General features: G+C 37.5%; 1 protein-coding gene across 1 annotated transcript; it reads left to right on the top strand.

The window, feature by feature from the left end:
* Positions 1 to 5,491: 5,491 nt before the first annotated feature.
* LOC121989767 (plasma membrane ATPase-like) lies at positions 5,492 to 10,227 on the top strand. The gene is made up of 15 exons (XM_042543996.1): positions 5,492 to 5,605; positions 5,716 to 5,949; positions 6,025 to 6,786; positions 6,885 to 7,007; positions 7,106 to 7,210; positions 7,295 to 7,439; positions 7,515 to 7,685; positions 7,777 to 8,015; positions 8,103 to 8,135; positions 8,213 to 8,294; positions 8,396 to 8,556; positions 8,878 to 9,051; positions 9,385 to 9,567; positions 9,678 to 9,847; positions 9,980 to 10,227. Exons 2-15 carry the CDS (start codon positions 5,746 to 5,748, stop codon positions 10,074 to 10,076), a joined length of 2,649 nt encoding a protein of 882 aa, XP_042399930.1. The 5' UTR covers positions 5,492 to 5,605; positions 5,716 to 5,745; the 3' UTR covers positions 10,077 to 10,227.
* Positions 10,228 to 13,525: the final 3,298 nt, after the last annotated feature.

Here is a 13,525-nt window from a genome sequence, read left to right as displayed (position 1 = left end):
CTAGATAAATTGGTTGACTGTACCACTACAGTCAACCAAGACCTGTGTGCCCAGTTCTATCAAAACCTTGAAAAGGTTGATGATAGTACCTATTCCACCAGAGTTGGTGGTACTAACCTTCAGTTTACTCCCTCCCTACTTCGCACCAGCTTAGAGCTTAGGGATTCCCAGTGTACATTCTTGTGTTACCCGAGTAGGGAGCTACCTTTCGGTGCTCCCTATTCCCACATCACCTTAGATGACATCTACATGCATTTTTTTGGCGAGGAGAGACCCTTGGGCCTGACCGAGTTCAGATCCACTCTTCTTCGAGTTCAGGACTATGCTATGTACAGAATCCTGACAGCATGCATCCTACCCATATCATCTCGAGACGTCTCGAAGATGCGACCATCCCACTCGTTCTTTCTATACGCCCTCAGCCATCGCCTAGATATAGACATATCCCTCCATATGTTTCATAACATCATTCTTGCATCTAGTACAGTTACATCTGGAGTGATTCATATGCCTTATTGCCATATCCTGACCCAGATATTCTCCAGCTCTAGGATAGACATTACTAGAGGGGTACTCATCCCACTTACCATTTATGATGAGTTAGGCCAGCGTAGCCTTAGATTAGCAGGTGCAGAGGTCACTGTCGAGGGGATTCTGGCCTGGAAAGGCCGACCACCACCAGTTGCTGCTCCCGGTGCTCCAGAGGCCGAGGACTTACCAGGTGAGGGTGAGGAGTGGCCCGATTTCCTGGCAGAGGATTTTTTTCGCAGATCCTTCCACCTCTGCCGGACCCTCCACATCAGCCGGGCCTTCATCTTCGACATCACTCTCCGTCGAGGATAGGCTCGCCCGACTTGAGGTTCACTCCATTGAGACTCGACGCTTCCTCCGATCTCTCCGATCCGATATAGCGGCAGGTTTCGAGTCCCTCCGAGGCGAGATACGGCGGCAGGGACAGCCTCAGCCGGCACCTGAGCAGCCTCTAGCCGATCCTCCAGCTGACAATCCACCTGCTTGATTCTATCTTTTTAGACTATCTGGATATGTCATTCACTTTTTGGACCTGGACATTTTACTCACCTTTTGGTTGTATCTTGGAGTTGGTTATCTTATGTTTAGCTAACTTATGTTCTTAATTCAGTACTTATCACTTTCAAAACCACTTTTATCCCGTTCTTTTCAAAAATTTGTTTTAAAAATTCTAGGAAAAATAATGATTTTAAAATCCCATTTTCTTAGAATTTTCAAAAAATTGGACTTAGCTTAGGCTCTACCCTAGAAATCCTGTTCCCCTAGATTTAAGCCAGAGCATCTCACAAACACCTAGGTATACCTTGCTTGTGTTTGAAAAATATAGAATGGTGTGAGATGGATAGGGTACCGCCTGGACTCAAGAATGCTTATTTCTGTACATCAATATGAGTCTGAGCGTTAAATACTTATTAACAGTAATCAAGTCAAGTCTTCCAGCTCTAGTCAAATCTAACTGGACTAAATGACTTAACTCGACTAACCAAGTGAAAGCTGCTGCCCTCTAGGCAATCAGCAAGTAGCAAAAGGTTAGACAGTTGGTGAAGAAAAAATTAAGCTTAAGCATGCTTGTACTTTAGGGCTCTGATACCTGATTAAAATAAATTTTGCTCATACTTGGACTTAAGGACCAACCAATTTGATTAAATAAACTAATTTTTTAGCTTCTCCCTCTTCTTCCTAAAAACTAAAAAAGCTCTTACTCCCATGTTTCCAACAATTGTTTTATTCAAGTTAAGTTAAGTGTATTTTCAACTTAAACTCTATTTTCAAAATTCACTGTTTGCAAAACACTAAGTTCATATAGAAACATTCAACCGTTTTCAAACTTAGCAAACCTTCAAATCTAACTTTTTACAAATTATTGCTAAGTTATTTTTACTTACCTAAAAGTATTAAAAATCATTGCTTTCAAAATATTTTTGCTTAGTTAAAAGAGACCTCAAATTTCTTTAAGATTTTTAAAATTTAGCTAAGTATATTTCAAAAATAACTAAGTTTCAAAAGTGGCTAAAATCATTCTTAACAGTCTACTAAATATTAGCTATTTTAAACTTAAGTGAAATTTTTTTTTCCAAAGTCAATTTACCATTTATAAGCCTAATCTGTTTTTCAATAAGAAAAATTAAAAATTGCTTGAAACTGGCTTATTTTTTGATAAATGGCAAAGGGGGAGAGTAGGGAATTCAAAAAGTAAAAATCTATCTAATTCAAAAGTAAAAGGAAACCATGTATTAAGGGGGAGCTTTACAAAGTTTAAGTGTTAACTTAAGTTATGCTTTTATTTGAATATATATACTTAAGCTTGCTCACTTAAAATCTTTTAATATACTTATGCATTTTTTTTATTTAACTTTGAATTTGGGTTGTCATAATCAAAAAGGGGGAGATTGTTGGTGCGGGAAGCATCCGACGATCGAACCTGAATTTTGATATTGGCAAAGGATTCAAAGTTAAGGTGTGTTGTGATTTAACGTGCTTGACTAAGTGTTTCAGTAAAGTCCTAACTATAGTTAGGCAGGTGAAAACCCTAGGGGGGTGGTAACCCTAGGTCATAGGAGGTGGTAACCCTATGCGGAAAGTCTTGGTGAGTCGAGTGCTTCAGGCAAAAGTCCTAGGGGGGTAACCCTAGGTGTAAAGTTCTGGTGTCGCGAACCAGGTGAAAGACTGGACCAGCCAGGAAACGGAAGTCCAGCAAAAAGTCCGGAAGCATCGAGCACCGAGCACCGAGCAAAAGTCCAGTCGATCTGGAGGATCGCACTGGCATCAGATAAATCTCTTGAGTGGAGTAGGTGAGGACGCGTTCCCCGTAGAGGGAACAGTAGGTGTCGGGTCGACCTAGGGTTTCCGGTCGGAAATCCGAAGTCAGACCCGGACAGTCCGGAGACTGTCACTATATTCTGTTATCATATTTACTATTGTTTTGTGCTAACTTTGGTTTGCAGGGTATGTGTTTGGGACTAACACTCTTGCAGGTTCCAAAAACACAAAGTACACCTCGGATGAACAGTGTCCGAGGCGCCTCCATGGGGCTTGGAAGCGCCTCGGGTGCAAAGCTGGAGCTGGCTGCGAAGCACTCTGGAGGCGCCTTGAAGGAGTCATAAGGCACCTTGAACCAGTTGCTTAAGGCGCCTTGAATGAGGCATAAGGCGCCTTGAAGAGATAAAATTCGACCAGTACAAGCTTGATCTACGCGGGCGACTCGGCAGCATGGAGGCGCCCTGAATGGCTTTCAAGGCACCTTGAACACCCTTTATAAGGTGGTTTCGACCAGCAGCTTGAAACAATTCACTCCAAGCGATTCCTTTGCATATAGCTGCTAACGACACGATTCAGAAGTGCTGCAACAACCTCCCGACGACTCGGAGCTCTGTTTCTTCTTCCTTAGTTGTCGGTATAAAGTTGTTATTATACTTTCATTGTAATTAGTTTGTAATTCTTATCGAGCTTATAGTTGTTGTCCACGGAAAACGATCAAGGATCGCTGACCTTCGAGTAGGAGTCGATCAAGGCTCTGAACGAAGTAAATTCCACTATGTATCTGTGTTTGTGTTTCTTTATTCCGCTGCGTGTTTTTAACTCTGATAGTTTTACGAATCGAAAGAAATAGCCGCGAGCGCTATTCACCCCCCCTAGCGTGTCTCGATCCAACAAGTATAAATTAAGAGCAATTAATTTTTGAATTGGTAGAGTAAAAATTTAGATACGTGCTCTCAATTTATGCTATCAAATTTAGATTTAAGAGTATAAATACATTAAATTTTTTTTTAAAAGTATATTAGTTTTGATTTAAAGTAATTTAGAGTTCTCTAGATTTATTAGTTCGAATGAAACTAGCTAATGGATTTACGGAGAAAGATGGATATTTTAAAAATATGATATGAATATTATTAAAGTTGATTGTGTAATTTGGATAATATCAAAACTTATGCAGTTTAGTAAAATATCATATTTGATATTTTTTATTTTTAAGATATATTTTTATTAAAACTCTTTATTTAAGCATGAAGAAAATTATTATACAAACTATGATTCCCACTAAACACTGGATTTACACACCTGTGCACCCAAACTTGAACGGAGACTCTCCTTATGCATTTATTCACATTATTAATGTATGTAAATCAATATAAATCAACCAATAAATCTTGAAACTTCCAATGTGGGACTATAGTCCCATTCACAATGGAGCCTCTTTCCTCTTCCACCTTTTCTCTATTCACATCACTTATATCCAACAGTCGTCGGGTTGTCTTTTGTCTGCTCGGCCATACCTGGTCCGCTCGATGATAACTGGTTCGCTCGACCATGACTGGTCCGCTCTGACTTTGACTTTGTTTGACTTTGACTTTAACCTCAATGTCAGTTGATCTTCCTTGCACTGACTTATCTTTGATAGAACCCCTCGTCATTGTCAGATCAATAGTAATTATATTTCATAGTTGTATGAATATGAGCACTTTGGCATATGACATACCTAGTGTAATGATCAGGGGTCAATTCTCAAAAACTGATGACCTAGAATGATTTACTCCCATTATACGCATAACACCTGTGTATTTTTTTATTAACACTTATCAATATCAAGTTACATTCTAATAATACTAATAAATAATAATATTATATATAGCAGTTAGTTATATAATCGTAACTATTATAATTATATACTTATAGAATGAAATCGTGAATACTATAGTTAGATAATAATTATTATCTTGGAATTGCTATAATAGTTTAAAAATAAAAATAATTTTAAATATCTTTTTAAAATATTGTCATATATGCTATTTCGAATGGAAATATATTGAAATATACTATTTTGAAAAATATTAATTCTTATTCTAGTCAAATTTATATTAGCTTATTATTTTCCTTTTTTTTTTACTGTAATAAAATTAAATATTTATTTCCTTTTTTAATCAACTTTTATATATAAAAGAGTTCGAGGACGAGATTAATTGGAAGAAGAATATTTTTCAGATTTCTGTTTTTGTCCCTCTAGAGCGCAGCGATGGCCGACAACAAGACGATCAGCTTGGAGTATATCAAGAATGGGATAGGCGATCTTGTAAGTAACTTCTTCTCACTTTTAACACTTAATTCGGTTTCTCTACTTTCTCTTTAATTTGCTGCCGTGATTATATTTATTGTTGTTTTACTTTATTTACTATTTTTTATTTGAATAGTGCTCTTTTTGTCGCCTCCGTTCTTGGCGATCACTTCTTGAGAAATTAATATAAAAATTATGCACCAAAATGAATTCATTTAATAACTTTATTAAGATTCGTGAGGTACGTGATGAGCTATTGTCTTCCATCTACGCATCGTTCGACGCCGATTTGACGGTGCGGCTTGGTTCAAGCATCGATTCCAAAAGAGTTTTATTTTTTGGATTTAATGTTTTCGAGAGCGATTTTTATTTAATTTTTTGCCGAATAATATATCTGTCTTTCAGGAACAGATTCCTGTTGAAGAAGTGTTCGGGCAGCTGAAATGCACAAGAGGCGGTTTGACATCCGAGGAAGGAGCCAACCGGCTCCAAATCTTCGGCCCAAACAAACTCGAAGGGAAAAGGGTCAATTTTGCTCGTTTGTCTTGCGAATCAATTTCATTTTTTTTATTCTAATTTGTTTTTGTTTTGATGCAAGAATAAGGCTAAAAGATGTGACACTTTCGTATTTACAGGAGAACAAGATTCTCAAGTTCTTAGGCTTCATGTGGAATCCCCTCTCATGTGTCATGGAGATGGCTTCCGTCATGGCCATTGCTCTGGCGAACGGAGGAGGGAAGCCGCCCAACTGGCAAGATTTTGTGGGTATTATTATTTTACTCGTTGTTAACTCAACCATCAACTTCATTGAAGAAAATAACGCTGGCAATGCTGCATCATCGATGGCTGGTGTTGCTCGCAAGACCAAGGTTAGTGCTTGGTTATATGTTTAATTTGTACTGGTAATTACAGCACTGTGGCTTGTTCATGGTTTATTGCTTTAGGTGCTTAGAGATGGTCGCTGGACTGAGCAGGATGTTGCTATTCTGGTGCCAGGTGATATTATCAGCATCAAGTTGGGAGACATTGTTCCTGCAGATGTTCGACTTCTTGAAGGAGATGCTTTGAAGATTGATCAATCAGCCTTAACGGGAGAATATCTCCCTGTCACCAAGAGACCTGGAGATGAAGTATTCTCTAGTTCAACCTGCACGCAAGGAGAGATTGAGGCTGTTGTCATAGCCACTGGAGTTCACACCTTCTTTGACACGGCAGCCGATCTGGTGGATAACACCAACCAAGTTGAGCACTTTCAAAAGGTCCTTACAGACATTGTTAATTTCTGCATTTGCTCAATTGCAGTTGGCATGGTCGTCGAGATCATTTTCATGTATCCAATTCAGCACAGAAGATACAGGGATGGAATCAACAATCTGTTGGTCCTCTTGATTGGAGGCATTCCAATTTCCATGCCTACTGTTCTTTCAGTGACCATGCTTATTGGATCACGCCTGCTATCCCAACAAGGCATTATCACTAAGAGAATGACTGCTATTGAGGAGATGGCTGGCATGGATGTTCTCTGCAGTGACAAAACAGGGACTTTAACTCTTAACAAGTTTATTGTTGATAAGAACCTGATCGAAGTATTTGCTGAGGGCATGGATAAAGAGCATGTGATCCTGTTGGCTGCAAGAGCATCAAGGACGGAGAACCAGGATGCTATTGACTCCGCTGTGGTGGGGATGCTTGCAGACCCAAAGGAGGTATGTCTAATATGACGACAATCATATCATGATATGATTTTATTTCCAACTTTTGAATTATTATATGTTCACTCAATAATTAATCTTTATTTTTATAGGCTAGAGCTGGTATCAAGGAATTGCATTTCCTCCCTTTCAACCCAGTTGACAAAAGAACTGTTCTTACCTACATAGATAAAAATGGCAACTGGCATCGTGCAAGTAAAGGTGCACCAGAGCAGGTAAAAGTTTTTCTTATTGCCTTTCTCTTTATCTCTTAGCATATTTCTCTACATTGTTATTATAACTTATTGACAATTTGACTGACTAATGGCGATAGATTTTGAGCCTTTGCAACTGCAAAGAAGTTGTCAAAAATAAAGTTCAAGCTGTAATTGACAAATATGCTGAACGTGGACTTCAATCACTGGCTGTTGCAAGACAGGTTTACTCATTGGTCCTTCCCAATCCAAATGGCCAGCAAGTGTATAATGTGTTCCTAATATCTATGTTAAACTTTATTGTACAGGAAGTTCCAGAGAAGTCTAAAGAGAGTGCTGGAGATCCATGGCAATTTGTTGGTTTATTATCACTTTTCGATCCCCCTAGGCATGATAGTAAAACAACTATTAGAAGAGCTCTCAATCTTGGTGTCAATGTAAAGATGATCACCGGTAATTCAAACTTCTCTTTTGGTATCTGCTTTCCCTCTAGTGAAGAATTTCTGATACCAAATTTCTCAAATTCAGGTGATCAACTTGCTATTGCGAAGGAGATTGGGAAGAGGCTTGGAATGGGGATAAATATGTATCCATCATCTTCATTGCTTGGTCAAAATAAAGATGGATCAGCATCACTGGCTGCACTTACTTTTGATGAACTGATAGAGAAGGCTGATGGATTTGCAGGCATATTTCCAGGTTTTTGATGAACTTACACTGTGCTCAAGTGCTGTAACTTGAGGTGATATTGTTTCTTTAAAGACTAATGGTTGGTTTTCCTGTGGAGCAGAACACAAGTACGAAATTGTCAAGAAGTTACAGGAGAGGAAGCATATATGTGGAATGACAGGAGATGGAGTTAATGATGCCCCTGCTTTGAAGAAGGCTGATATTGGTATTGCTGTTGCTGATGCAACAGATGCTGCTATAAGTGCTGCTGATATTATTCTTACTGAACCCGGTTTAAGTGTCATCATTAGTGCCGTTCTGACAAGCAGAGCTATTTTCCAGAGGATGAAGAACTATACTGTCAGTTTTTTAATCTTAGTAATTGATGCATCCAATAAACTTTTTTTTGCTGTTGCCCTTAGGAATTTTTGTTTCATTTCACTGCAGATTTATGCTGTCTCAATCACCATCCGTATAGTTGTAAGTATCTTTTTGTTTCTACAAATTGCATGGTCTTGTTTGCCAAATTGTTATCATTTCATTCTTTTATGTTTCAGCTTGGATTTATGCTTATTGCATTGATATGGAAATTTGACTTCTCACCCTTCATGATTTTAATCATTGCGATCTTAAATCATGGTAAGTAAATGGAATTACAAATTATATAGGGTCCTTATTTCTATTTTTTTATATCCAAACGAATTCCAGTATGATCTTGGTTCATTATTTGTTGCATGAAGGTACAATTTTGGCAATTTCAAGAGACCATGTGAAGCCATCTCCAATGCCCGATAGTTGGAAGTTGAAAGAAATATTTGCTACTGGTATTGTGTTTGGGGGTTATTTGGCATTGATCACTGTTATATTTTTCTGGGTCATGAAAGACACAGACTTCTTCTCTGTGAGTATTTATTTGTTTCACATTTTTAAAATAAATTTATTTGTATTTCTATTTTCTTCAATAATATATTTTTTTAGAAACAAATATATATATTTTCCCGACAGCAGACTATATTTTCCCCTTGGAATGACCTTTATGTTAGATATTAATATATAATACCATTAATATCATGACTATAAGTCATATTCAGCATATTTTTTTCACTTATACTATTCACATGTAGTATTTTTTTAAAAATAAAATAAAAAATAAACTAGTATGTTATAATTCATTTGCCACTTTCATATCCCACAAATTTTCATTCTTGTCATATATTTTCAGGAAAAATTTAAAGTAAAGTCATTGAGACACAATAATGATGGAATGATGGCTGCTTTATATCTTCAAGTTAGCATTGTTAGTCAAGCTCTTATATTCATTACAAGATCACGCAGCTGGTTCTTTGTTGAGTGTCCTGGATTTCTCTTAGTTGGCGCTTTTATCATAGCGCAACTTGTAAGTTTCTTCTTTCGAGTATCTTTTGCATAATTTGAGTTTTATTGCTTTTATGCTTAAACACCTAATGTGAAATATTGTAGGCAGTAAGTATTCAACTCTTTAATTAGCTATAGTTGTTTAGTATTAAACTCTTTGAGCCTTCTGTAAACGTCTTGGCAATCACGCTCGTGTAATCGGTTTGTTTGGAGAGAAATGAGAGGAAACAAATGAGGAAACGTATATGCTGGTGTTTTGTTTTTTTTTTCATACAATGTAGGAGCTCAGGTAATGTTACGTTCATCAATCAATCTAACTATATGTAAATGAAATAAAAGTTTGTTCGTTGTCCAGATTGCAACAATTATTGCTGTCTATGCTGATTGGAGCTTTGCCCGAATAAAAGGCATAGGCTGGGGTTGGGCTGGTGTTATCTGGCTCTACAACATCATTTTCTTCATCCCTCTGGATTGGTTCAAGTTTGCCATCCGCTACATTCTCAGCGGGAATGCATGGGATAACCTTTTTGAGAATAAGGTAACAATTGGTAGTCTAGATAGAGATGTTATTCAATCCTATATTTTTCAGCATCTGGTTCATTTAGTTGCTACCCTTCTTGTCTATTTGATAATCTTTATGCATCGCAGACGGCTTTCAATGCTAAGAAAGATTATGGTAGACAAGAAAGGGAATTTCAATGGGCCAGGGCTCAGAGGACTCGACATGGACTCACTAATCACCTTTTCTCTGACAAGAGTAGCTACGGAGAGCTTTCGGAAATAACAGAACAAGCCAAAAAACGAGCAGCAATGGCAATGTATGGCTTTTTAGCCCCTCATGATGCTTCACTGTGAAGCTCTCTGACAAATAAAGAGCACAACCTATTGTCTCATTTCTTCATTCGTATATCTGAGTATTCTAAATTTTTCCATGGCCTGACTATTCACAGGGCCCTCGAACTACACACTCTGGAGGGACATGTTGAATCAGTGGTGAAGTTGAAAGGGCTCGACATTGACACCATCCAACAGTATTATAATGTTTAATTCTCCACTATTTTGAGGCGGCTAGACAAATATGGTTCATGAACATGGGTAGAAGCTCAAGTTAAAACGATTTCTCTTCTCTTGTTAATGCACACTCTCTGCTTATGTTCACTGGATTTTTTGTGGTTGCATCTAATCTATTGCTACTAATTAAAACATCAGTATTGTTTTTTGTTTTGGTCATCTTTAATGTGTTATTATTTGCTCATTTTTTCAAATTTGTATTTGTCACTCCATAAAAATTTTGGCATGTCAAAATTTTACTTCATTTTTATGTCATAGATAGAAGAAGGGTTGAGTCCCTTACAAGAAGTTAGGGAGCAAAATACTATTGAAGTTGTATTTTTTTTATTCTTTTAGAATTGGTTTAATATAAGTGACAATAAAATCTGTTAAAAATTCTTCTTTCATTTTATTATTAAGAGTTGTTTAATAAATTTTATAGTTTAAGACACTTTTCTCGTAAAAAAAATCATCTGTCAAATAAATTGTAATAGTAAGTTTTGACTTATTTATTTTAATTAATCTTTAATTTATTTAAAAAATAGTTGATAAATTTTAAAATCTTGACCTACTTGAATTTTATCCTTGTCATTCGGTGAACTTTAACTTACCTATACTTATATTTATCAAATATTCGATCACCTTTGATCTATTTGGATTTTTTCATTATCAGTCATCCGGTTAACACTGGACTAAACTTTTCCTTTACCTAGGTAAAGCATGATCTATCATGACTTCTATTTGACTGTCAAACATCTAGTCAATCATGTCAATATTGATATGTTCTTCTAAACATCCAATCAACCTTAATTTGCTCGAATTCTCTCGTCTACTTTCTTCCAAGCATCCAACCAACTTTGACTTATTTAGATTCTCTCAGCATCTTGATCATCCTTGATGTTGCCATGTTATTTGTTAAACATCAAAACTATTGCGCTAATGTTTTTTATTGTTTTTTGAAAATAATAATAATATACTGAGTAAAACCTATTTTGAAAATTAATTATGCAAAATCATTTAAAGATAAGTTTAAATTTTAGCATCAATTATTTTTATTATTATTATTTACTTTGCCATTCATACCATTATCCACTGATTTGGTGAAAATCAATTTTGCTAAAAATCAAAATACATTCCTCCGTCACTTTAATTCTTCGTTCATGACAGGAACTTTCCATTTTTGTATTTTAATTTATAGAGCATGTTTTCAAAACAAATTCTTAATTATATATATAGGTCATCTATAATCGTCAAGTTGGCTAGAGGGGGGAAAGATATTTTTTTTACCAAGGATATGTACTTATCGGGAATTGATTTTTTTTTTATTCTGTGACGTCCCAAGGGGATTAGATTATTCATCAAACACACACATATATAAAAGAGCCTTAGAACCTGTAAGAAAGAATATATTTTTATCTATGTAATGTACAATCCATGCAACAAACATGTTATTACGAAGACGAAGACAACTACTGAACTACAGTAATATTATATGACTTGATTTTTAGCTTCCATTAAACTAAACAAATTGTCCGAATAGCTGCAATATATATATAATTGTATATACTAACTAAAAGTTGTGCTTTATATTGTGAGAAAATATAGGGTATGAACACCATAAGTTACCACCCTTCAGTTGTTAAGAATTAAAGTAGTATTTTAGCACGGACAATCACTAACATATCATGTGATCGCGTCCGGAATCTGAGTTAGACGGAGACCGGATGAGATGTTGTTGGGGTTGACGGTGAGGTGACTGGAATGCTTTTCTAGCACGCTTCTGTAAGCACACCCCCTCACGTGGTGACGACTCCTGATGATGATCTAGCGGATGATACTTGAACTTCTGCACACACTTAGACAAGCTCCCAAAACGTTAGAGACCAGAAACAAGGAAAAAAGTCCCCGGATCAAATCCTCCGACGTTCGAATCTGGTACTTTTTTCTCAAAAGAACAATGTACTAAGAAGAGGAAAAAAATAGAAGACAAGTGTGAAAAGGTGAGAACGCGTACCTGCGTAAGGGAGAGGACCTCCCTTTTTAGATACCAGTGCATACCTCTGAAACCTGACGGGCATCAGAACCTGTCCGATGATGGATAACACATGACATCTTCTTATGGATCGACAAAATAAGATTTCATCTTCCCCGCGACAGACTTTCCTCCGCAGTGCTGATGTCGACATTGCATATCGACAACACTGAGTTTTACACTGGGCATCGAAGCAGGCCGCCGTCAATGCCCAGGCTGAGGCCGTACGGGTCCTCAAGGCCCGCCCTGGCGCTGCTAAGCCAGAAATCGACGCCGCCGTCGAGACCCTCAAAGTCCTCAAGGTGGAGACCGGCGTTGCCGCCAGACGCTGCCGTTAGCAGCAGCGGCAATGGGTCCGCAAGGCCGCAGGGAGGGGTTCCACCATGCCGTCATCAACATGTTCGAAAGTTGCCTCTTTTACATCCCTTCCTTTAAGATCTATGGAGGCGTCGCTGGGCTTTATGACTGTGACTACGGCCCTCCTGGCTGCGCCATCAAATCTAACGTCCTTGCCTTCTGGCGACAGGTAAACAACCATTCGTTCGTCTACATAGTTACATACATTATCTGCCTATCTAGGCAAATATACGTTGATCGAGTATCTAACATGTATAATTATGGTCGTATGGCAGAAACTTCAAAAGGAATCTTAATAGAACTGCTCTTCTATTGGATCTTTATAAGTTCATACTTCTACATGCTCTAAATTGACCTTGTTTCTTTATTCTTTTCATTGCAGCATTTTGTTTTAGATGAGAATATGTTGGAGGTGTTGAGTTCTGTGTTTTAATTCAAATTTTTTTTCTTATCTTTTGTTGTTGTTCTAGTAATACATATGTGTATGTATTTAGTCTCGCATTGCTAAACTAAGAAGGTTGGAAGACCTTATATATGGATCCCTTCCATACTTGTTTAGCAAAGTTAAGTTGACCTACACGCATGCGCGGGCCGAGCCCAAATCAGGTGATTTTGGGGGTTTGAACCGAAAATCCATAAATCGGGCACGACGCATGCGATCATCGCGCGCAGGGAAGGGGTGCAAATCCCCAGCTCATGGATCTCACGCTCACAAGCGGCCTAATTTGTGTGAGGGAGAGAGGGAACGGACCCTCAGGTCATGGGTCTCACGTTCACAGACGGCCTGATTTGTGTGAGGGAGAGAGGGAACCGACGCTTTGGATCAACTAACTACGATTTATCATCACTAAGAAGAGTAAGTCTGTAAAATGTCCCTCAGAAGTATGTGGGTCAATTTCTTATGAGAACATTGTTGGTTTGACCATTTCAGCAAGAATAATCATTAATATTGAAGGAAACACCACAATATAGCAGGATTTCATCTTCTATGAGGCTTGTTAAAAGCGAGAATGCAAAAAAAACACATCATTTTATCTCTAGTGAGCAATGTATCTTT

Source organism: Zingiber officinale, chromosome 6B (assembly GCF_018446385.1).
Source record: "Zingiber officinale cultivar Zhangliang chromosome 6B, Zo_v1.1, whole genome shotgun sequence".
In the NCBI taxonomy this organism is placed as follows: domain Eukaryota; kingdom Viridiplantae; phylum Streptophyta; class Magnoliopsida; order Zingiberales; family Zingiberaceae; genus Zingiber; species Zingiber officinale.
This window is presented reverse-complemented; position numbering and strand designations above follow the sequence as displayed.

Bases quoted from the DNA above. Each gene is read 5' to 3' on its own strand.
- LOC121989767 (XM_042543996.1), top strand. From the start codon at position 5,746: ATGTGGAATCCCCTCTCATGTGTCATGGAGATGGCTTCCGTCATGGCC. The intron at 7,008-7,105 runs GTAAAAGTTTTT...TAATGGCGATAG, and splicing joins GTAAAGGTGCACCAGAGCAG to ATTTTGAGCCTTTGCAACTG. The intron at 7,686-7,776 runs GTTTTTGATGAA...CCTGTGGAGCAG, and splicing joins ATTTGCAGGCATATTTCCAG to AACACAAGTACGAAATTGTC.